General features: G+C 48.2%; 1 protein-coding gene across 11 annotated transcripts in view; it reads right to left on the bottom strand.

Moving 5' to 3' along the window:
• Positions 1-25279, bottom strand: part of BCOR (BCL6 corepressor) — an 83103-nt gene that overhangs the window by 7884 nt on the left and 49940 nt on the right. For 4 of the 11 annotated variants that reach the window (XM_075774159.1, XM_075774141.1, XM_075774149.1 and 1 more), the window contains exons 5-11: positions 25144-25197; positions 24515-24698; positions 16196-16477; positions 15438-15791; positions 9590-9918; positions 8992-9261; positions 3088-3254 (exon numbers count right to left, since the gene is read on the bottom strand). In XM_075774159.1, the coding sequence (XP_075630274.1) occupies positions 3088-3254; positions 8992-9261; positions 9590-9918; positions 15438-15791; positions 16196-16477; positions 24515-24698; positions 25144-25197 (1640 nt within the window). The remainder of the gene's footprint in view (positions 1-3087; positions 3255-8991; positions 9262-9589; positions 9919-15437; positions 15792-16195; positions 16478-24514; positions 24699-25143; positions 25198-25279) is intronic. The other 7 variants (XM_075774231.1, XM_075774222.1, XM_075774180.1 and 4 more) reach the window with 5 other exon arrangements.

Here is a 25279-nt window from a genome sequence, read left to right as displayed (position 1 = left end):
CTTGCTAATGTCAGGCACCGGTCGTGGTATGCGCCTTGTTGAGCTACTGCACTTACTGGGGTCCTGTCAGGGAAGGAAAGCGCTCACCTCTTAAGCACGGTCTATTATTATTTATAGGTAAGACGATTAAGAGCCCTTAGTGACTGCGGCACCTCTGAGACAGGTCTTAAAGATATCGCCCCCGTTCTACAATAACCTTTGATTAGCCAGTAATTCAGCAGCAGAGTGTTTGTGTATTCAGGGTCTGCGGGCGCTGCATTTGGAGAGCCAGCCGTCACCAGCATGGAGTTTAAGGGGAAAACCATAGACGATGTATTTAGCCCGGCCATGCGCTGTGAATAGGGCAGAGAGAGGGATGCTGTGCGCCGCAGGCAGCAGCGGGTGCACAGGCAGAGCCCCAGTGCTGAGCTGAGGGTGAAGGGAAGGACTTTGCACCATCCCTACACACCCCAAAGGCCGCCTCCTCCTTGCCCTGCCACTGCAGGCTGAGGCTTCATTTGGGGTTTTTTTTTTTGGCTTCACCGAGATTTCTGATAGTATCAGGAACCAGAGGCTGGAAGCTGACCTTTTCTACTGAACTCGCAACAGACTGGCTGCGTAGGTGCATAAAAGGCAAAACCAAAGAAAGAGGTTCAGGTTTTTGTGTCATTGTCAAAACTTAACCACATGCGTGTAAAACCACAACATTTGATCGGAGGACCTGCAGCACTTCTGACGGGATTAAAAGGAGAGATGCAGAACTTTCCCCACATCCTTCACGTTCATATGGACAATTTGTTCAGGCTGAACCCACGTCCTCACTTTCCACAACTTTTCAAAGAGAGTCCTCCAAAAAGTTGACCAGAGAAACGGCAGGCAGCAAGTAACGCAGACCGAAGCTTCAGGCAGCTGGGATCCAAGTGACACCCCAGGCTGCCACACTAACAAAGACAGTGTATGCAGTTACATCACAGCTCATGCAGTTACATCACACCTCTCTGTGGATTTACTTGAACTGTCTGAACAGAACTAAATGCATCCACTGTTACTGTCTGGAGACTTGAGAGCTTCCGGCACGACCAAAAATATCTTTGGCTAGTGGGCTTGTGAGGTGGCAGAGGAGGCAATAAGGCACATTCAGTGTAGTTAAAAAGCAGGGGAGGGGGAGAAGTCTTTGATGGTGGGTTTGTATGGGTTTGGGTTTAAGATTTTAATATCTTTCCAAGGGGTGAATGTGTTCAGGAATTTGAATTTTAAAAGCAACACAGTTGAGGAAGACTGACAGTTCTTTCCTCCTAAAAGTCAAAGGAGAAAAACTTATTGAGGCTTCCAGAGAGAAATGGGATTTGTCTTACGAATGTCATGATTTACTCTACAGACAGTAAAGTCTTTGAGACTGACCAAAAGGCAGGGGACAATGCTGATCACAAGTTCCTTACAGAAGCTTCTGCTCTCTGTCCTGCTCAATTCAGGGCAGCCAGACCATCTTTCATCTGTGTATTAGACATGTTTCAGATTCACACTGTCTGTTGGGCAGCATTTTTATGCCCCCCCCCCCAAAAAGTCTGCCATCAGAAAAGAAAGGGGACCACAAGCTGAGTTCTGACATTACCATCTATGACCAGATCATTATTATGCTCATTTCTAAAATGCAATTTCCCCCAAACGGCTTTTCAGGGTACACAAGCCAAGTTTCTTTCTTGAAAATCAGCTCCATCTGTGAATCGAAATCAAAGGTGGACTCTGAACTGTGGAGTGATTAAGACTGATAAGAAACTTCCTGGGGTTAATTTTCCATATAAGTTATTCCGGCAAGTGAGACAAAAATAATAGAGGATCCTTTTTAGAGCAACTTGCCGCTGCTGCGTAAAGCTGGAGATGCAGAAAATGCGGGGCTGTGCAGTCAGCCTGGAGAGCTCAGACTTCTTACAAACCGAGAGATGGAGAAGGAACCTGACAATCCAGCCAGAGTTTCAATGTTTCTCCAGAAACGTTTCCTTTGGGCCGTGATGAGCCGGTAACAAGTGACCATCATGAACGGCTAATGGACCATCCTAACCGGCCCTCTTGGGGCTTTTGTTTTCCTGACTCCTCCCTTCCCAAGTTAATAAATAAAGAGCTTAAAAACAAGAGAGGCAGATTCTTAGCGATGCTAATTTTACCTCCCTGGCTATTTGGATGGTGATAGTGATAACAATGGTTTAAGATAACAAGCTGTAGGAGCTTCCCAGAATACAAAGCGGATCGGTCACCAAAATGCATAGACTGGATAATGTTCTGCATGTGCCGAGGAAAAGTTATCCCAAGGAAAAGTTATCCCAAGGTCAGCCCCGCGGAGGTGGTCAAAGAAGTACTTAAGGAGATGCACAAGAAGCTTAGAAAAGGTGCGGAGCAGCATTTCTATCTCCACAAAGCAAAGAAGAAAAGCTCACTATCTATTCTGCGAGCAGAGGAACTAAGCACCCCTACTATTCTGTGAAGGAAACTAAAATCTAAGCCTAATTCGAGTTTAAAAGAAAAAAAAAAAACAACATAGCAAACGAGCAGAGAGTTTAACAGTTCAGCAAAACAACGTTTTTATATAACATATATATAAGACTCGCACACCCAATCGCCGCAAAAGCCTGAAGTGCTCTTAAAAGTAACCCTGCTAACAAGGCAAAACCCACTCTTTTGGCACAACTCAAAGGACCTGGAGCATGTACGAGCAGGGCTGCAGCTCAAGTATCACTCCTTCCTGCCCTGCAGCTGGGAATTTCACAAACTCTTCCAAAAAAAACCCAAAAAAACCCCCCAAAACCCAAGAAAGAAGGAAAAAAGAAAGCACACAACTTATTAAAATTCCCAGAAGAAAAAAAATTACACTGAACCTGAATCACAATAAAAGTGTGCCCCCACCGCTTTATAAACCAGAGAGCGGAGGAGGTCACCGAGTCCTGCACACTCCTGCCCAAGGATCAGCAATAAGGGATGGGGAGGGAGGACAGGGGGAGGATAAAGGACAGGCATAAAGAGAGAGGGAAGGCGCGCTTCCTCCCATCCTCAAGGCCAAAGAAACTACTGCCCGGTGGTGGTGACCACGGATGCTGGGCTGGGGGTGCTGCTAACCTGGTTCCATCCTGAGCGCTGCAGTTGACGTCAGCCCCGTACTCCAGGAGATGCCGCACGATGCTCAGCCAGCCTCTGGCACAGGCCTCGTGCAGGGCACAGTAACCTGCGTTGTCACGATGATTCACATCACACACCTTGTTTTCCAAACAATACAGAACCACTTCCTGGAAATAGGAGGAAAAACAGATACACTGAGTTATTTCACGCTGTGGAGATGCACAGATTTCTCTTCTTGAAGGAAAAGGCGGGGGAAAAGGGCAAAACACAAAACCCCTACAATATGCCTAAGTTACCCTCTTCGAGACAGGTGAGTTAAAAGGAAAAGAAAAGGGGAAGCCATTGAAAGTCCTGCTTTTTCAGCAGGCATAGCGGAGATCACGACTTCCCACGAGCAGAGTAGCTTGTGCGAAGCAGCACTGAGAGCTCCACGCCCCGCAGGGACCTTCCCACAGCCCCAAAAGTCTGGAATTGTCACAGAAGGGGAACATGCAAATTTTGCAGACAAAACTCACAGCTTTCCACTTCTCAAAACTTCCATGCGTAAAGCTATCAGGAAGGGTTTTACTCTTACATCTGCATTTTTTAGCAGAAAATTCTGCAAGCACAACAGCAGCACAGCCAACGTTCAGTTTGATTTTAAAAAGAAAAAGCGCGTGACCCGAAACAAAACACATTTAAGACACACAAAGGACGGTTTGCTATCAGCAAACAACAAAAAAAAAAAAAAAAAAAAAAGCCCAGCTCTATCAAGATCAGGGAAATCCCATTTTCACCCACCCTGGTTTTCTGCATGCAGAACTAAAGCCAGGCGCCAGGTTCCAATAACGAGCCGGGTGCCGTGGGAAGCCATGTGAATTTAACACAATTCATCTTGCAGTCAAATATACCACGGTCGAGAGCCTAGGCCAGACTCAGCTCTACACTGTCATGCAGCCTTGAAACAATGACTGCTCCATCACTCAACCAAAAATTTAGGACGGTGCAAGTCTTCCTCGATTCGTCTCAGATGCAAAAGAAAAAAAGAAAAAAAACCAACCCACATTTCTAAGTGATGTTGCATGTATAAAATATCTCCCCGCACACCCAGATTAGCGGCAAGCCTTTAATTTTGCGTCTGCTCCTCTCAAAGGCTGAGCAACACCCTTGCAAAGTGGGATACAGTGTGGAGGGGGCAAGTGTTTGCTTTGTCAAAGTAAGAGAATAAAACAACAGCCGCGCGTGATGCATTTATTCCTCCCGTTTCAAAATCTGCCGGAAAGCCCGCAATAATCTGTGCTCTGGGTATACCTGACCCGAGAGCCGGTATCCAGGATACAGCATGAAGCTGCTCTTTTAGCAGGGCCTCACTAACCAGGCTGAAGCGAGGAGCTAATGAGCTGCCCGTCCCAGGCACCAGAGCATCCCCCTCACCTGCCGCCAGGACGGAGCAGTCCACCACCCGCACCGGAGGCACCTGCCGGTTTAACCCGGGATCCCCACAGTCCCACCTCTCACCCAACAGCACCTCTCCATGTTCCTGCTAATCAGCCCAAAGGCCAAAAATTGGTCCAGAAAGGATGCTCTTTACCCTGCACTCGCTCAAGCCAGTAAGAAAGGGCTGTGCGAAATCATCCCCCGAGGGTATGAATTTTCCTTCAAAACCAGACCACTCTGCCAGGCAAATTAGCAGATGGATATAGGTAGCAGAAGCGGCTGCCGTATTCGGCTCCACTTTTAGCATGCAGTTACCATTTAAAATAGATTCTGTGACTCAAAATAAAGGAACACCTTTCATCTATTTTTGTAAAAAGGAAAGGCTCGTCCTAGGGCAAAATACCTACTACTGGACGAAAAGGCTAATTTTGTCGGGCAATTCTGTGTTAAGAGGCTATAAGAAGAATGTCATTAACCACAAAATGTAACCATAAAGACCATAAAACTCTACATTGTTAATTAATTAAATGCCTCATTAACTTTTTTAACATGATTTATTCAATTTACAAAAATATTAGCCATCACTGCAGAATACAGGAACATGTGGTGCCACAAACACATTTTTGGTTTCATAAGCATCTCTCGCTAACGTTAGAGAAAGGCTGTGAAAGTGCCACGGGGCAATTTAATGTCTGTTCAGGTGCTCTATTTAAACCAGCAATCTGAAAATCGCTCGCAGTTAATCCAAAGACTCAAGCTAGCACATCACCAGCCAAGATATATATGTGCCACTGCCGCTTCTGCTGCCTGCAGTTTGTTAGCCAGATTGCAAACAGCAACGTTAAAAGGTGCACGCAAATACGCACGCTCCATCCTCGTCTACAAAGAGGTGCCCTTCGCTTTAGTCTCTCCCACTCGTGCTCTGCAGCAGCTCCTGCCCCTATTCCAAGGGAAGGGGTCAGGATCGCCCTGCGCACCCCCCACGCCCCGCGCAAGCGTGCTGCCACCAAGAAGCACTATTCCATTCCACCCAACCCCGAAATTGGGTCCTTGGGCAAAGCATTATAATCTGAGCCGTAACGCTTCCCCGCAGCACCACACCGTGCCACGCCAAACCCCAGAAGTGGTGCTCGTACCCTGGCAGGGTGCGGGACCCCCCAAGGAGCAAGGGCAGGACGATGCTCAGGAGCTCCTGCTCCTGCAGCGGTACCACTGGGAACCCAGGGCTGGAACGCCGTGTGAGGCGTCCCCAGGGCAAACCCTCTCCCCCTGCCTGGATAACCTCTGTCTTCATGAGTGTTTAAACCCCTGGAAACAAACACCATATTTCCCCACCCCTATCGCACACCACACGTTTCTCTAATTTCACTGCGTTCCCACTGATTTAATCCCAAATTCACTAGAGAACTTTCCAAGTCCAGACACACACCAAAAAGCAACAAGCGGCACAAGACAGCCAGTGTTTTCCTCTCCCATCAAATTCATTACGCAAGCCTTTTGTAATTTTTTTCCCAAAAAGACTTTACGCTCCCTATAATTCCCTCTTCACAAAAAGTAAATTACAGTTTTAAGACTACTATTATCTCAAGTCATTTGTTTCAAATGGGGAAAACAGAATGGATTCAAGAGCGCCCATACCCTGGGATGGGTTGCTAACATCCTGATGCAGGAAGGCCTGATGCAGAAGCCCAGCAAAGAGAAAGCAAAGCTTTCCACCAGCTTCAGCAGGGTTTTGCTCAGAGCGTATGGATTTCCAGAGCCGAAGACCATTTGCCGCACTGTCTTTAAGTACCCTTGTTGGTTGCAGCCCTGCAATTTATCTGACCAGACACATGCCGCATTTGTCCTTCGAGATTTCACTCTCACGTCAGCTTTTATACGCAAAATCATAACCATGTCCCCCCATCCACTGCTATCTGGGGTACATCCATAGTGTGCAATTGAGAGTGGGGCAGAGGCACCAGAGCTAGCAGCATTTGGGCTCTCCATGGGTCCGGGAGCGATATATACAGCTCACCAGCACCTCTGCATGCCAAAGGTGCCAGTGCTGCCTCTGGGTTTGGGGTGGGATCTCTGCACAGCCACTGGGCATCCCTGCTGCAAAGGCAGGGAGGCAGGCTGCCAAGGGCGGGCACCAGCTCACTCAGTCTCAGGGCAGAGCTGTTGGTGCTGCTCTGCCCCAATGCAACATCCCCACTACCATCAGGGCTCGGTGGTGCCCCATGGTGCCAGCTACTTCCAGCTCCAAGTGCTGCACCAGCACTTGGCATCCCTCTGCAAGCCACAGCCCCGGTGGCGCAGACTCATTCGCCTCCTCTGCCATCGGGCTGGTGAGGGGCCACAAGGCTGCAGCTATGAGAAGCCCTCACGTGCCTGTGAGCATCCAGTGCTCCCACTTCAGCATCAGCCCCAGGCCATCACGCTGCAGCCACCAAAGGTTGCTGCCCCGCTAACAGGGATGGCAGAAAACAGACGTGTGCAGCTGCCACAGGTCACAAACCAGCAAATTAGTTTCAGCCATTGAGACTTTTTTTTTTTTTTTTTTCCTTTTTAAAATTAAATGGCGGAATTTGTAACTTCTTGACCGCTCTAATTTTACTGCAGATGGAGGGAATTCAGCTTTCTACTAACTGCAGTAGTCTGGTCGCTAGAGAAAAAAACAACACAGCCACAGAGCTTCCACAGCTGACCAAACCACTGCAGCTCACCGCAGGCCAAATGAAGCTCCGACAGGACGGTTCAGCCACCCACCGCTCCAGTCCGTGGAAGACACGGCCAATGCCAGATCCCGGTGGCAGCTCGGCGACATGGACCAGTCTCTCCCCGCTGCCCCGCTCAGCTCTGCTGCCCTGAGCTCAGCCAACAGCAGGACCCACTGCTGCGCTGTCAGCACCCACCAATCAAGTCAAACGATCGGAATATTTAAGCCTATTAAAAACATGGTGTTTGCTTGAACTTTTGGGTGAATTCAAGTCAGAAAATCAAAATCCCCAATCAGCTGATGATGGGAAGGCATGGTGAGCACACAGCGTTACCCCAGGGCCCAAGGACCCCCACCTTGGCAAGCCCGGGCACCCCCGGCTTTCTGCAACCAGCCCAGTACCGGCCAACACTGCAGATAGCTCCTGCTATCAGCAAAGCACACGGAGAGCCCTCGGCCCCTGCTTGAGTAAGACCTCAGCCCATCACTAAGTTTCGGAGCCGCTCCCATTCATTGAGAGCACGCCACGCACAGAAAGCAAAGTGCACAAGCACCCCACGGCAGCCTGCTACGCTTGAGCGGTGCTCACCCCGACAGACACCGCGCAGGAAGAAAATACACACCGATAGCTTGGAGCACATGCTACAACACATTTTGATTTTGGATCCATAAGAAATTTTAGGTCTGTAGGAAATTAAATCATTTAAATTATGGAGATTACCATAGCAACGTTGTAACAACCACTTCTCCTCCTCCTAGCTAGAGCTGAAGTGCCCTGGGTTAGAAGAAGCCTTTGTCTAGGGTAAACAAAACCTTTCCAACAAACCGTGCCTTCCAGAGCTGGAGAAGGCCTCTCTCCACACTAAGCTCTTCAGCCGTACAAAGGGCATTTGAGGCTTCAACAAACCCCTGAGGCTGGGCAGGCCCCACCTGGGCCCGGGCTGATGTCACCTTCCAGCGCGGGGCTCAACCCCAGCTCCGAGGTCCAAGCATTCCCTCACCACCAAGGCGAACCCCGCAGCCGTGCCGAAGGCAGCAATCGCTCTCTGCAATGAAACACCTCTTCACAAGATCTGAGGTCGAGCAATGACGACGCTCATACCTACATGCCCATATTTCCCCAATAAAAGCGTGCTTCAAAACAGCGGAGCTAGGGGATTCATCCGTTTCTGATTTTTGTAGCAACAGGGGGGCCGTTTCATTAGACAACATTGTTCCAGCTACGCCGAGCAGCTCCAGACTCCGAGCATAAAGCATGCGGAGCGCTCCTACGATGCATCTGATCATGCAAGAGGACACTCCAAGTGCTACATCCTGTGTCGCATACAAGATACTCCTTGGAGAAAAGAACAAAAAATAAAACCCCTCTCCTAAACTACACGCTCTTCACAAATAACAAAAGCAAAAATTGTACAGCTCATTAAAGATCACCATAAAGACTACTTTAAAAAGAAAAAACCGACATTCATTCTGTTTGCAGATGGCTTATATTTAAACAGAATCAAGGGTTACCAATAAAACTTTACCCTGTGCTCGTTTGTGCAGGATGCTGCTCACCCTGCATCCTGCCAGCCGACCCAACAGTGGTGGGGACCAGGTTCCCGCATCGACCTGCCCCCCGACCCTGTGTGCCAGAGTGGGGGCCGCAAATTTCAATGACTAAACTCAAAGCTGCTGCTTCACAAAAACTTCCATCTATAAATCTGGAAAGAGGGTTTTAACTTTTGAAATTTAAAAAAAAAAAAAACCAACCACCATCGTCCTGCAGGGCGTTGAGGGACCCTTACCTCGTACCCCAGGCGTGCCGCTCTCTGCAGCAGTGTTTCCCCCGCGTTCTTATTGACAATAAGCCTCCGCGCTTCAGGCGGCATGGGCCGGCTCGGGGTGGTCTCCTGAGGGGGGCTTGCGATCGGCAGCTGCGAGGGCTGCGAGACGGGTAGTAATGAGGGAGTCTGCTGCAGGCGATCGTACGGCTTCTGCTCGTACAACTTGGCTGGCGAGGAGTCACAGTCTGAAGTAGGCTCTGGTCGCTTCCTGACTTTCCTCGTTACCGTGACCTGTCAAAGCCATTATTGTGGGGTTTTTTAATCCTCATTTTTACAACGCAGCAACAGGATTATGTTTTGCCAGCAGAGTTACATTTTTCTACTCGTATTTAATTTTTCAAGAAAGTCCTGCTACATTTTTTAAATGCAAGACGCCTCACCCCCTGCAATAGTGCCTTTAACTTGGGTTAAGAAAAGCAAATACAAAATGTGCGAAGCGTCCACAGACAAATTTGAATGCAATCCCCGCTACCCTGCATGCATGACAGCGCATTAGTTTTAAGCAGGCTGGCTCTGCCTTCTGAGAGGCTGGTGGACAATTAAGTCTAAATAAAGATACCTTATCTTCAGCATTTTCGATATCTGTGGTGTCATCCCCTGTCAGAGATGACCTCCTTCTCCTCTCCTGCAGTGCCAAGTGTTTTGTTTTACACTGACGTTTCCCTGATGGCTTCTCACACTCGCTGTATTTCTGCAGCAGAGACGCACATTGGAAATCCTCCTCTTCGTCTGTGTACAGCCCATCTGTCTTCCGGCTTTCTTTAATTTTCTGCTGTTTGGCAGCCAACCTCGAGGCTGGAGTACAGCTTGGCTGAGCCTGCCTTTTGCTGTTTGCATTGGTGGATGAAAGGCTCTTCATGTGCGGAGACACTGGGAATACGGGCAAGCCTAAATGGGAAGGAAAGGCATTACACGTTGCATGGTGTGTTAAAAGGAAAACACATTGCTAGCACTTAACACAAGCTCCTCGACTGCTTAAGAGATCTACCAATTACATTTTCAAATCATCAATATTTTAAGCGTTCCACATTCAAATTGTAAATAGCATCTTGACAGTTAACGTTACGGTAACAGTTATAATGCTCTGATAAAAATCGCTAAATGCAAAGCCCCGCGCCGGGTGCCGGGGCACTGCGAAGGCCGTGCCATGCCGTGCCAGCCTGGCGCTGCCGCAGCCCAGCCACCACGGGCAGAGCGGAAAGCCGCCACTGCACCGCCTCGCTGAGGGGGGGAAGAAAAAAACCAAAAAACCAAAAACCTCGCCTCCTTACCTGGAACTGTTTTATCTGAAGGGGAACCAACTCCTCCGGCAGCCTGGGCCCGGCCGGGCTCGTCCGCCCTGGGCAAGGTGTGGTCGCAGGGCAGATACGGGGATGGCGGGGGGGGGGGGGGGGGGGAAGGGGAAAGCAAGAGAGGCAGGAGCATGGATGAGGTCTTAACGGGACAGCACAGGGCGGGGGGGAACGTTGAGCTTAGCCCTGAGACGGCAATGAAACGGGGAACATCTCCTTGGCGGTGTTTTTATTTGAAAAGCAAAGCAAGAGCGGAAAGGCTACTCAAGGAGCCATCCCTACAGAAGCCCCACGCAAACCCTCTATCAAAAAGCGCAGGGGGGTTTGTGGGAAAAGCGATCGGCTGTGTTTTCCCGAGGGCTCTGACCAGAAATGAGTCTTTCTGTGAGAGCAGAAAGCCCTGGGACACCAGGGAACTAAGGCGAGCTCTCTGCCGCCCGTGGCAGGATACCGGCAAGGCCGGGTTTTCTCCATGGGTTAGCTCTAACAAGCTGGATCCCACAATCTGGGCCACATGCAAAAAGCATGGTTAGTTCCCCCCCCCCGCCCCAGAGTGCAAGCAGGTTTACAACAAAATAAGGACAGGAAAGTTGACTTTTTATAGTCTGAGTTTCCCTTGGGAAGAGAATTGAGGTGACCTCAGAACTAACTCCTCTGCAGAAAAATGAATTAAAGGTTGCTGGAAAGGAAGGGACACTTAAGCCAAACAATACCGCACCACTGAGGGAAGGTGCAGAAAAAACCCCGAGCACTTGAAAGAGGCTCCTTCGCTCCGACAAGTCTCTGAAGTGATGCTACTTTCAGAACAGAAGAGATGGTAGGAGCAATAAGGCACAACGCTGCTCAGAGAAGAGACACCTTTATTTAAAGAGACTCGATCCAGAGCCAGTCAGTTTAAAAAAAAAAAAAAATTTAAAAAATCCAGAATCCTCTCGGTGGGCAGCTTCACACTTTTGTCTTCCTTTAAATAGATCTGTGAAAGCAACTTGCAGAAGGCTTTCTAGATTAAAGATGGAAACAGAAATCCCTCAGTTCTTTTGAGCCGCTTTCTAGAAAAAGATGCATACCGCGGCTTGCCAAGCAGATGTCAGGGAATTTACGGGACACACGATGTGCAGATTGTTCAGCAAAAAATCCAGTAAGTTTTTAGGCTTTGCAATCCTGAAGGAAGCCACCTAGTCATAGGCTGAGCCCACGGATGCAAGGTTGTCTTTCCAACTCTGCAGACAGCATGAAATAAGGAGCGTTTAATTCTCCTGTTCCCAACTAACCTAATTGGAGTAGCACGTGAAAAGCTCAATTCCAATACAGAAGTATCATCATTATCTCCTTAATCACTTACTAAAAAAATTGCAAAGATGGAAAGCAGCAGTGATGAGGCCTGGTGAGTGCAAAGGGAAGTAAGAAACTGCCACATGTAGAAAAACTAGAATAGAAAGAAAAAAAATCCACAGGTCCGGAGAAGAAGAGAAATACTGAAAGGATGGAGTAAAAAAAAAACCACAGGAAGATAAGCCTATCTCAAAGAACTGCAGACTTTCCCATGCAGGGATGCCAAGGCAATAAAATCAGAAGTTTAATCACTGCAAAAAATGAGTACTCCAGCCTGCAAGCGCCACATAAACTCTGTGCTCCACTTTGACCCTCCACAGTGGTGACAGCAGGCACCAGGCTAAATGGGCGCCGCCGCCAAGACGCAGAGAGTAGCAAAGCTATGCCCAGGAGCTTCAGGATCAATGATGTTGCAAGAGGCCAGCACTATCCAGAAAAAGCCAAGTGTCAGCCTGGGAAATGAAAGACACACGGGCAGAAAAAAGGCAAGCGATTAATCCTGGAATCCCATCCCATCTTTCTGACCGCTACATACATGAAGGTAGAAGAAAAACAAGAGTGGGAAGGAATATCCCCAAATATCCACCAAAAAAAAAAATCCTAAACCAAAACCCCAAAAAAACCCAGGCCTCCGACTGATGTGGGCTGTGGTGAGTCTGACTCAGAGCAGGACATGCCTGCCTCCCCGCAGAAGCGGGCTGCAGAGAGGTCCACGCGGAAAAGCAGCTGCTGCCGCGTCACCTGAATGCTGGCTTGTTCAGCTCCCACCCCGCAGCTGCCTCCTCCTGCCTGCCCAGCCAGCGGCCGCCGCGCTGCCTGCAACCTGAGGCGACTCCGAGGGGCAGGCGGCGGCTTTCCTGGTGGGCGAGATTCTCCTGGCTCCTCTCCTCGGGGCTTTTGTTTCCGCGCTGCCCGGGAAGCGTGGCGATTAAGAGGACCGCCAGGTTTTCTCCTCGCGCCGGGTGAGCGGCTGCGGCTCCCTGGGGGTCTGTCAGAAGAGCTGGCTATCACACCGCCAGCAGCGCCGGGAGCTTATTGCTCAGCTGGGACCCCAGCAGAGACCATGGCTCCCGCCTCGGTCACGGGTCTGGGCGAGTGGCACGATGCCCTGAGGTTGCAGGCATCCTCACGCTCACCGACCTGCTGTGCCTCGGAGAGCCATCATGGGCAACGGCACCTCACAAGCGGGATGACGTAGGGCAAATAATTTCTGGCAAGCCACATCTCGGCTCTCATGGTTCTGACCCACAAGTGAGGCAAAAGTCACCAGGGGAGCATTTACAGCGGCCACTGCTTGGTCATCCAGCCAGCAGGCACTGACCAGGGGACAGAGGGGGGACAGCCCAGTGATGGCTTGCAATGCAATGCGTGACTCCTCTCACACTAAAATCCTGGGTCATGTTCAATGACTGGAGCAATGAGCTGAGAAGGCAGCACCCTCCGTCTTCCCAGAGATTTGCAGGCACAGGCGGCAAATCATCCTGGTGTTAGACTAAGGCTTCACGGGCGCAGGGGCAGACCTTGATGCCCCGTTACAGCCCACTTCTTGGGGTATGACCAGCTTCCCAGCAGCGGAGACCGACACGTTCACAGGCAGCGCTTGGGCACCAGACCAGCCCCAGAGAAAAAAAACCCCTGCAAGGGACAGGGTATATTCCCATATTCACAATATCTGCTTGTTTAAGAAAAGTTTGAGGGCTAGTCCCGGGCAAGAAAGACAAGCTGGAAGTCTCTCTCCATTCCCACGTGACTGTCACGCAGAGGATGCTCTGTTGCACAATGGGGAAAAACGTCCTCATCCTAGTGAACTAAGAAAAAGGAGATTCAAAGGTTTACAGGGCTGGAGGAGCATTAGCAAAAGCGATCTGAACAATCTCCAGCGGTCTGCACAATGAATGGTGAGGCATAATTTAGTCAGGTTTATGGTTTTATAGCAGCTTCCAAAACCAAGAGGTTTTTCATAGCCATGGGGCGACTGAATCTGAACGCCTTTGGGAACGGTGCATAAATCGGGAGCCACCTCTTTTTCTTTCCCAAGGTCATGCATTAGAGAAGCCTGTCGCTGCCACGGGAGACATTGCAGGGGAAAGCTAGAGCATCCTTACACAATGCGGCTTCTTGTTAGTGACCCTCGTTTAATCTCTACAAGGTATCTCTTTCTGAAAGTACAAAGGGGAGCAGGTGATGGGCAGGGATGTTTGAGCTGATACCACGCTCACCAAGGCAGCGCATAAAGCAAGGGAGTAAGAGTCAAAGCTCCTTTTAAACTAAGTTTTCATCTCCTGCTCCATGAATCCTTTTGGAGAACCTTCCCCATCAATAAGCATCAAAGTTTGGGGTTTTCTGCCCTCAGATCATCCTACCGAGGAGAAAGATGGGTGAGGAGCTTTAGGACAGAAGACGATACTTTTGCCTGTGACTGTTTTGGAGATGCTACCCAGGAAAACTCTCACTGGCGCGGGATGACCTGGACTCAGTCTTTTCCATGGCATGAGACAAGAGGACCCGCTCTCCTCGTGCTTCCTTTTGGGCAGATCTCAGCTAAACTCCAGGTTAGACCAGCTGGACGGTGAATATCTACCAGTTGAATGAAGCTCCCAGGTCTGTGAAAGGAGCCCAAACATCCAACTCAGAGCTCCCCCTCCTAGAAGCAGCCTTTCCTCAAAAGCAGGCGGGGGACTCGAGGAGGTAAGAGGAGGAGAGGAAGGAATTTGCAACCTTTTACCTGAAAAGCCGAAGAGAGGACAAGGGCTCCCTGCTGTGCCCAGAGGAGATGGGGATTCATGACAAGGTGCAAGGGACGCGCGATGGGGATCGGCCACATGGGCTGCGTGCTGCCATTCCCCACCGGTCCTCAGACCGAGCTACGGCAGCAAACATCACAGGGAAGGGGAAGGGCAGCAGACAAGGTGCCTGGGGGCTGAGGACAGTGGGGACAGGACAGTGCCCTGCCCATCTGAAGGAAAATTTGGCAGATTGCCTCCACAGGCTCTCCCCCAGGATAGGAAACAGGCAGAAAAGGGGGAGAAGAAGGGGAAAGGAGGAAGGGATGTGAGGGGGAAAAGAAGCAGCAAGAAACAAGTCAAGGAAAGCTGATGTGCTTTGAGGAAGCGACTCCTTAGGAGAGACACTAGGAAGATCTCTGCCAAGGGGCCGGGGAGCAGGACCACAGGGATTTATAGGACATGCCCGAGACGAACCAGCAAGGCATCCTCTTTGGGAGGAAGATGAGCCTTGCTCTTGCACGTATGCCCTGGGAAAGGCAGGGAAACCCAGCAGTGCTGAGGGTGCTGGAGGCGTTGGATTCCCAAGATCAAGAGCTGCTAGCTGTGCTGACGCTGTTTCAGAGGTTCACAGCCCCTCAAATCCTACGTGTGGTTAAACGCTCTTACACCAACTAGCAGCCTGTTTGCTCCCTCCCTCACCCAGAAGCATGCCCGTGCTGTATGCCCCCCCAGCTCTCCTCTAGAGACATTAACTTCATCTTCACATTATCTATGAAAGAGTATTTAAAGCCAAAACACACACACACACACACGCACGTGCACAAACACATAGTTATACACACATACACAAACACATTTTCTTGTCTGCCAAATATCAGCTACAGTGCAATTCTTAAAAAGGAGGTGTCAGTCCTTATACAAATGGACATCTACAGAAATATATATATAATTTTAAGAAAAGAAAAAAAAAAACTCTCGACAATTCCTTAACATCGGTGGCAGCATGCGTCACTGTAAATGCTAAAGCCGGCTGGTTTCCCTAGTAGTCTCTGCATACCTTGTTCATTGTCACTTGTTTTGAGGGACTCTTCAGACCAACTTCTATTGCTTTTGGCCTCTGACCTTTTCTTGGTGTGCCTTTCTTCTGTGAAGTCTTTGACCTTTGCAGTGGCCTCTGGCTGAACAGCCTCAGCTAAATCTTTCCTGCTTTGCCGGCCCAACTTGCCGGACGGGGATCTCTCTGGTGACACCTGCTGCTCCCATAGTTCCCTAAGATGCTGCAGGTGACGCTGCTTTTTGGGATGGAGCCCTGTTAATTCAATGCACACCTTCAGGTTGGTCACCTCATTACAATTGGGCTCTTCTAAGTGGTTAGAGGAATTGTTTGTCATTTCCCTCTCAGGCCAGTCATCTAATGGAAAAATAACTAAAAATTAATCAAAAAGCCCCCTCAACTTAAAACAAAAGCTACATTTCACTTTCGGGGCATATAGTCTCAGCTTTACCACCACACTATGCATTTTAAAGGTTCGCTCATTAAGGGTTACATGCACTACAGTAACTTGCACTGCTGTGGCTACAGTGTCCAATGACTAGTGCTTTACCCTTATATGCCAAGATTTTTATATATACATATATATATATATACACACATATATATATACATACATATATATACATATATATAATTTTAAGTGAAATGACAGTGCTCACATTAGTAACTATCAAGTTCAAAAATGGAAACACATTAAGCCAAAGGGACGTTCCTTTCACAAGACATTCCTTGAGAGAGACCAAAGCAAAATGCTGTCTTACCTTTGGAGTTCTTCTTCTTTTTTGCTTTTGATATAAGCTCATCCTGGAGTTCATCCACAAAGCTTTCATTTTGGCTGCCATCATTTTGCACTCTCTCACCAGAGTGTTTACGCTTCCTGTCCAGACGTGGACATGGATGTTGGCCAATATCTTCTGTTGGCTGGTCTTCCGCTTTTTCATATATAGAATGTCTCTCTAAATAACATTTCTCATTTGAGAGCTCTTTTTCCTCTGGAGTTTCAAGAAAGTGACCTTGGTTGTTTTCTGTACTAGTAAAGTTACCTAAAAATAAAAAAAAAAAACAAACACCACAAGACCTAGTAAATACAAAACAATTCATTGTGAGAAAGCTATGCTCTCTGATCAATGTCATCTCCACCATGACTTATGGTTTATGAGGCATGCAAATAAACACAAAATCTGACTTAGACAAGTCTCCTCTGGTCAGCCTAAGGCAGCCGTTTTCTCAACAGCTAAGTACAATCCCCCCCCCCCCAAAAGCACCATACTTTGTGCTGTTTTTACATCGATTTAAGTACAACATTCACAATACTTGTAGCCATAGAAACATCACAATGTGCTTTTTTTAAAGAAACATCTTTAGATATTGAAAGCACAGACCCTTTTCAGAAAGCGACCTCACCCCCCAAAACCATAGTAAGTAAAAATCCAAGCTGCACTTTGCAATGACTTTCTTTTCAAAAATACCTTCTGATAATAATAAAGTATTAGTCTTTCGCTAATTCCTAATCCTTCCCTAACTCCTTGCCTCGAATTGCAGAGTCTGACTTAGAAACATTCGTCCCTTCTTCTGGAGATACAAATGGGATACGGAGCACGCACATACGTACATGGGAATACCACGAAGAATACCTGTGGTATTTTGCAAAAAGCACTACCTGAATCCAAGCTTATACAAAGGCTTCCTCACTTCACAAAACCAGCCAGCCCCTGTACATCACATGATCTTTGTCACCTCCTTTTAAAAAAGACCTCACTTTTTTCAGGGAGTATTTCCAGCAGCAGCAACCAGGTGAATGTTTAAAAGCTTACCAGAAACTAGTTTGACAAACTAGCCCCAAAACACCTATATCGCCATGCTTGCCCTAACTTCAGCTTCCCCTCTCCTGATACTGTTCCCCCCCCAAATCTGGAGACAGCTTAAGCAATTTTAAATGGATGCTTGACTTAAAACAGCACTTCATCATCATCTTGAATAGGTATTTTTTCTTGGGTTTACACCAAACTAGCCAAGGCCTGATTCGGCAGACTTGCAGTACAGACTGCAACACAGTTAATCGGCTTCCTATTTACAACTCTCACAAACAAGTTGGTTTTCTCATTTCTCAAAATTTTAGCCCTCCTGAATGACCACTGTACTCTTTCTGCACGTCTGCTGCTGTTTGGCAAACTGTCTGTATGCTCTGTCCTACCTTCCCATGGCTCACTGTCCCTTTTCCTCTTCCTCCTCCTTGCCCTTCCTCCTTCTCCCACTTCCCTTCCTGCAAACACATCTGCTGGTTTCCTATCCGGACTCCTGACAGCTCCGTTTCTCTTCCCTCCCCCTGACCCTCCCAGTCCTTACTCAGCCTCCTCCCCCATACACCCTTCAGCTTCTGCTCTTCTACCTCACCAGGACAGACGTTGCTCCCCTCCAGCCCCCTCTCCCTTCCTGTCCCCTCCGAGACCCACCACCACACCAGCGTCCAGGCACTGGAAGCCCCTGGATGCAGCCCAGTCACATCCTGCCTTATCCTGGGAGCACCTTGCCACAGCTGTGCCAACACCTTCTGGCTTCACGACCGTCCTTTAAATCCCTGTCGTCAGCAATGGAAGACTGAGATGGAAAAAAACCCCAAACGCCTCTGATGAGATTTTTTCTTTACCACAACTTGGAAATGGCTCCAAGAAGCACCTAGGGCTCTGGAGACGTTTGCAGGCACCAGAGCATCATTTTTACACTGCTTGGGAAGCTGCCTGCAGGGCTGCTTTATAAAACAGCAGAAGATATTTGGCCAAGAAAAATCAAAACAAAAGTTGACTTTTTCCAGGCGAGCGGGACACTCAAGCCATTCTGCTATTTGGCGATGCTCCTCTCCGCAAGGCCGTCTGGCCAACACCTGCTCCCTTCAAGATTTTAAAACGCAGTTTGTCACATTTCTTTCGGCCACTAATGATGACATGTTCCAGAAAACAGGTACCTCAGCTTACTACAACTGTGCCTCTAATCACCAGCGTCCCCCCAAACCAGAATGTATCTGGCACCACCCCGCGCTCGCACATCTGGCACAAAGATGCTGCCCAACAGCTGTACCCTATAACCACACCAACAGCACCGGCAGTCCTGTTTCACATGGGATAAAAGAAGGTGGACCAGCCACGTTCTAAGTATCACTTTAGAAATGCTCCTATCAGATTTCATTTTACATTTTTAATGCAATCTGCTATTTTTCCCCCTTACATAAGGAAACATTATACTTCTATGCTCAGTTTCCCCGAAGAGATCAGGTAAGGGCACTCATAGCCTTCACATCTCCAGCAGTACCAGCAACGACACCATGGTTCACTGAGAGTTGCTAGATTGGGGCAGCTTTCCTGCTCCTAACACTGTCTGGCCTGAGAAAAGGCAGGCACATCCTGACCAATTCCTGGAGAAGCTTTTGCAGGGTCAGAGGAAGTAGCAGGCTGTAGCGGGGCCGGGGGGGGGGGGCTGATGGTCTTAATCTTTGGGGCTTGCAGGAAACAGCAAGCTAATTCCAGCCTGCCACCACTGAAAGCGACCCGCTGCAGATTAATCCCTTCTCTGTCTGCAAGAGGACTTGGCACACGGATGCCGAGCGCCGCTCGCTCAGACCGTCTGTGCTAAAAAATAAAAAGGAGGGGAGAGACATTTGCTGTAACCTCACTAACAGCTCATCACCATCGGCATTCCTCCGGGGCTCCGTGTGTGTGCGGGTAACAGCACGCACCTATTGAAGTTTATCCAAAAAGCTCTCACTGCCAGCAGCTCTGCGACACCTTTGCCTCCACTCTCCGGTCACATCCAAGGGAGACCCCTCAGGCACCAGAGCTACGTTTCCTCAGCCACCGAGCCAGAAATCCCTCTCGAGAACTGCCCACCACACACACGTCTCTGAAATCCGTCCCGCTAGATGCGGTTAAGACCATTAGAGGAACGACATCTCTGCACGTTAATCCAGATTGCGTAATCATCCTGCATCGACACGGGAGGACAGCGGCGGCGAAGCCAGGAAGCCGCGTCCTTGCCTATCTGCTCCACTGCTGACGCTCCCCGCCTCTTCTACGGCCGGATTTTCAACGCGAAAGAACAAAGGTCAGCTGCTGTTCGGGACACGGCATAACCCACAGGCTGTCAGGCTCTCTAAGCAGCTTGCAAAGACACGTCGCACGCCCAGAGGTTTTTCCCCTTGGCACAGCGGTGACCGCCTCACGGAGCGCAGGCTCTATTAATGTTTTACCACCGGATTCCACTCTGTCCTCAAACTGTTTTGCAAGCAACCCGGATCAGACGCAATGTCTCCCCAAATTAAGATATAAATGTCAACATGAGGCACAGCAACATAAGCATATCTTGCATGCCCAACAAGGACAAGGAGAATTTATTTGCTTTTGTTCCCCCCGCCATATATCTACAACATCCTTTTCTCCACCCGAGGAAGAAAACAACAACAAAATACTTCGTGTTTTCGTATCATCATTATTCAAACAGTGACGAGGTAGCCAGAAACACAGGATAAATGCTGAGTTCTCATAGCAACACACCTCTATGAGTAAGGAGATTAAACTCCTGAACGTGTTCCTTCCTCGAGCCTCCAGCATTTGCCAGTCTCACACCAGCTGTGAGAACCAGCACCAACAACTCAAACCATTTCTCACTGTCCTACCCAACTAGAAACAAGGAAGAATTAAGAAGATGCGTCTTCCCATATGGTTCCTGCCTGAAGCAACATCTCCTTAGTTCACGGGTTACAATCTCACAAGAAACAGTTACACGCACTCAAACACGCTACTCAAAAAAAAAAAAAACAACCCAACTTTCCGTTTTTCCATCATTCCTGTTGCTGTCAGCTGCTCTAGACCAGGCCCTCCCATGCAATGCAAACAAGGAAACACATCTTAGTGTTTAAGCTGTGATTCTTTTGTTCAAATAACATGGCAGCTAAAAACAGCCTTTCCTCTTCCCTGGAGCAACCTCTCATTGCGCTCACTTATGCAAGGCACCCTTTATTCATCTGAGTAGCATAATGACTATCCAAATGCTAAAAACCCAGTATTCAGCATGGAGATCACAACAACATTAAGAAACTCCCGTAAGTCACCTTCAGCATCCAATTCTGAGTGTCCCATGGGGCAGAGGGAACCCAGCCAATTTCACTTTTCCCTCCAAGTACCTCCGCATTTGTTTCCTTCTGCCCAAGCCCACTGCACTGCACAAACGAGCAACCGCCATTCTCCCTGTGCAGACTTTTGGTTTTTTCCCTTTTTTTTTTTTTTTTTTTTTTGCACTATGTCCCATTGCGGGAAGGTAATAACTGACCAGGGCAAAGGACATGTTTACTGTCTCCATTTTTCATTTGTTCAGGTATACACACAGCCCAACAAGAAAAGCAAAGCAGGGGATTATGATGCAAAGGGACACCGGCGCCTCACTCCAACGCCGAAGATCAGCTCTAAAGGCTTTGGCACATTATACCATTTATTTTCACACATAGAAACTGCTATAACTTTTTCCCCATGACCTCATGCCTTACAATCAGGTTTTTAACACATCGGGTTTTATTTTTCCCAGCTAAGGCTTTAAACTGGCAGTGCCTTCCTCCTATAAAATTAGATAAATGGGTAATTATGCTCCTCGATCAAGAAATTCACAGCTTGTAGAATTTATTCAATCTTTCACACTTGGGTATGATTTTTCAATACCACTAGAAGAGCTTTGTTACGAACCGACATGCGATCATCACATGCCGTATTGATGCGCGTGTCCGTGCCAATAGCTTAAATCACTTGATCTCTGAACAATCCTATGACTCATGACATATGCATCCCATAATTTATCATGTTTGTGCTATGGAAATGCACTGGAGCAGCATCGCCTCAGCAACATTTACAAGTCACCTTGGCAACAAAGCAGCTACGCGGCTGCTCTCAGAATGCCCGGCAAAACCTAAATGAGATGGGAGAGAATTATAGCACTTCTACTTTACTCCTTGGCTTTAATTGTTCATTAATTAGCTAATACGGCTACCTCCCTTAAATAGGGCCTTTAAAAAAAAAAAAAAAAAAACAAGAAACAAAAACAACACCTTTTTTACTCTTCTCCAGAACGCACGATGAAGCTTAAGAAGACTCGGTACGGCAAAGCCATGCACCACCAAGTCAGAGGAAAAGTTTCAGGAATCAGATATTATGCCTTCGTTCGCTTCCAAAAAAGTCTGTACAAGTGCTATACAGCCAGGAAAATGAGCAAGTCCCAGGGCAAGCTAAAAAAAAGGAGTTTCCATCCCATCAGATGCCTCTGTAAGCATCACCTGCCTGCGTTATTTAGCCTTTTGTTGTTGCTGTTGTCGTCGCACCGGTAGATTTAGAGGAGTCGAGGGGGCGAGCAGCTGCTAGGGCCCCGATCAGCTCCTGCGCTCCACACCAGGCACGGCTGCAGCCACGTCGAGGCAGCAGCGGAGGAGCCCTGCAAGCCGGCTGCGCCCCACAATCACAGTTTCAGTTGCGGTTTTCCTCTTCCCTGCCGACACCGGGCAGGTGAAGTGCTCGTGGAGGGGGTCGGGCCTAACAGCTCGCCGGTTTTGCTCCTAAATTCCCCCCGCTCGCACACATAAAGGCACGCCGCTTTGCTTTTAGCCAGCGTTGGACGAACGCTACATAAAACGAGGGGAAACATCTTTTCAGCTGCAACATCGCTTGCAGGAGGCAGAAAGGAAAACGGAAGAGGTTGCAAACCATCAGCTAGCTCCCATTCGAAAGCTTTAAAGCCAAACGCACCGACAGCGTGATTAGAAATTGGAGGGAAAGGGAAGGCAAGAGATAAGTAGCCCTGGCTCTCGCTGGTGATAAACAAAAGGGAAGAGCAGGCAGAGCGCATTGCCCCTTTGCCCGTCGCCGGGTGAGAGATGCATCAAGACCGCTGGCAGCTCGAGCCCCACCAGAGCCCGAGCCACTACACTAGAGGCATTCAAGAAGTGTGCAACTCGGCTTCCTGATTTATCAGCTGTTCTCCCGAGGGCCAGGAGGTGAACCACCACGATAAAAAAACTTGTACTGAGACCTGAATCTGTACCGGTAAGTATTTGCTGCTGTAGAGGCAGGCACACAGAAGAGGAGCTCCTTCAGCAGAACAGACCTGGGCTTTTAGGAGTTTAGACATTCGGCCAAACTCTGAAATAGCCTGTTAAGTCAGAGCTAATTAGAAAGAGGAGAGGAACGAACTAACATAAGACTGAACCTACTTTCCCTGCTTCCAACAGTCATTTAATAGTCTCAAACACATTTTAGCCAGCAGATTCAAGTGCCAGAGACCTCACTAAAGGATGAATTTTAAGGACACACCATATCATTGGCCTTTTGCAAAGATGGGAAGGGGGCGTGTTTCAGCAAACAACGATGCTCTAATGCTCTTCTTCCCCGCAGCCCCCCGGGGCAGCATGCCCCACACCCCTGAGCAGGCTCTCCCTCCCTCCCTCCCTCCCTCCCCTGAGCCCATCCCTGACCCTGCAGACAACGGTCCCAGACCCATCCTGCCCTGCTGCCCAAGCAAGCTGGCAGGACACCCCACTGCTGCCACTCTTCGCGTTTTTCAGTGCATCCAGGGTGGGATTTAACAGAGAACATCACCAGGGCACCCTCAGCGCTCTGAGGAGCAAGGGGGGCTGTAAGGCGGAGAGCCGGGGCGGCAGCCTGCCGAGCTCTTGGCTTTAGCAGGGGGACTGCAAAGGCAGCGGTGCCTTCCTCCCCACAGCTGCTTCGACATAGCCTGGAGAAAGGAAAGCTCGCTCGGCTTCCAGAGGTTCAGCCTTCCTTCTCCCCACCTTGGTACCATCCCCACTTCCACAATTAAAACTTTCCCTTGCTGTTTTGCCAGGCTGATTTTTGTTGAGGTTATTTCAGTGACAACAGTACCACAGTAACTTGATTTAGGTGAGTAACCGACCAAGTACGATTGACCAGCATGCTCTCTGCCAAAAGCATTAACCAAAGACCAGAACAATAATTCAAAGTTATTAAATTGCCTGAATGAAATCTTGTACTAGCCCTACTCATGAATCTCCACCTAAGGAAGAGCACACTTAACCACTGAGTTACACAATACACACACACGCGCATGCTGCAGTCTGCAGTGTGTTTCCTCTTGTTTTGTAATACTTTCAGCATAGATTTTTTTTTCCTTAGTTTTTAAAAAGAAAGTCGCAGCAGGAGGAACTGATCCATTCCTTAATTATATAGGTCAAAAAAATAAATGGGAAATTGTTGGAAGCCACATGCTTACCAAGAGTTCCCTCAAAAAAAAAAGTGACTTTTCTTGCATACAGTAACAAATCTCCCAATATCAATCATTTATTTTTAAAAGTTCGTCTTACTTTTAGGACAATGTTGCTAGCACACATGTTCCTTAGTCCTCTGACACCTTGTCACAGCGTAGAGGGAGCAGCCAGCCCCGTGGGGAATTTTGCAACCCTCCACCTGCCCAGGAGGACCTGTGCCAGCCAGCCATACGCACCCCTCGGAGCCAATGCAGCAAGAATTCACCCAGGCAAACCAGTTTCTCATCGTCGGGAGTTTTACAGCCAGTTTTTATGGATAAGCCAACCTAGAAGATCAAGTCCTTTCCCGCTCCCCATCACCCTTCCGTCCTCCATCCTCGGTTTGCCTGGAGGTTGCAATATTAGCATTTTCCCAGCGCTAGAGCACCTTCAGGAAGCTGAGCTCCTTGTCTCCTCTCACTCTTCCCCCACCTCCTTTCTGTATTAAACATAACCTTAGACCTTTGCTTTCACCGGCTGATGTGGCACTTCCCCAATTAAACCGACGATCTCTTTAAGACAGTAACTTTGGTGACAGTTAACTGTCTCCTGAAAAGCAGGTACAACCGTAACCGGTAACTTGCAGACCCCAAAACAGGCAGGGAGAGCTCCAGCCGCAGCAGCTCTGTACCTGCAGAGCCCGAGGTCATTGACTTTAACCAGCAACACCGCAAGAACACAAAGATTACACTGCCCGTGCAGCTTTGCTGCAAGCTGCCGCGGCATATAGACACGTACGCGCTTCAGAAAGCCATCTAAATTCGCTTACATCTGTCATTGTCATTTTGGTCAGCAATGGCATCTTCCAGAGCGACAGACTTTGGCTTCTTTTCACTGTTTCCTTTCAAGTTTTCCCAGTCTGCCTGGCTGAATCTGCAGACCTCTGAGTCTTTGGTAGCTGTTTGGCCTTCTCTCTCTTTCATCTCCAACTCTGAGAAGCGCATCATTGCACGCTAGAAAGAGAATTGATATGAAAAAAAAAATCTTGCGATAAAAGCCACTTCATTTACCTTACCTTATATGAAAGCATTTCCAAAGAAAAATCGGCTCAAAACCAGGGTTTGAGATAGATAGCTAGGGTAGGAGTTTAACACACCTGACTTGTAAAACAGTGTTCTAGCATCTATATCCAAATAGCCACACAATTCTTTCATATATAAATATATATATATATAAAAGATATATATAAATGTATACTGTATATAAAACAAAAAACATTCTGTTTTGGAGGTAAAAAGAGACAAAAACAAAAGGAAAAAGGAAAAAAAAAAGAAAACACAAAACTGTACAATGAATAAAGACGACCATGGCCCACAAACTTCCCTTTGTGTATTTGGAAATGAAATTTAACTCAAAGGTTTATGTAAGAGTCTAGTAATAAAAATTTGAAGAACTGACCTCACAGTAAGCAGCAGGTAGACATAAAATACTGTCCTCTTGTAATCCTTCCATCTATGTAATTAAAATGGGCACTCAATGGATCATTTAGATAATTTCATCCATTTTTATAAGCATAAACCAATTCTTTTCTTAA

This window comes from Balearica regulorum, chromosome 1 (genome assembly GCF_011004875.1).
Source record: "Balearica regulorum gibbericeps isolate bBalReg1 chromosome 1, bBalReg1.pri, whole genome shotgun sequence".
NCBI lineage: Eukaryota > Metazoa > Chordata > Aves > Gruiformes > Gruidae > Balearica > Balearica regulorum.
The sequence above is the reverse complement of the archived record's forward strand: the minus strand, read 5'-3'. Positions and strand labels throughout refer to the sequence as shown.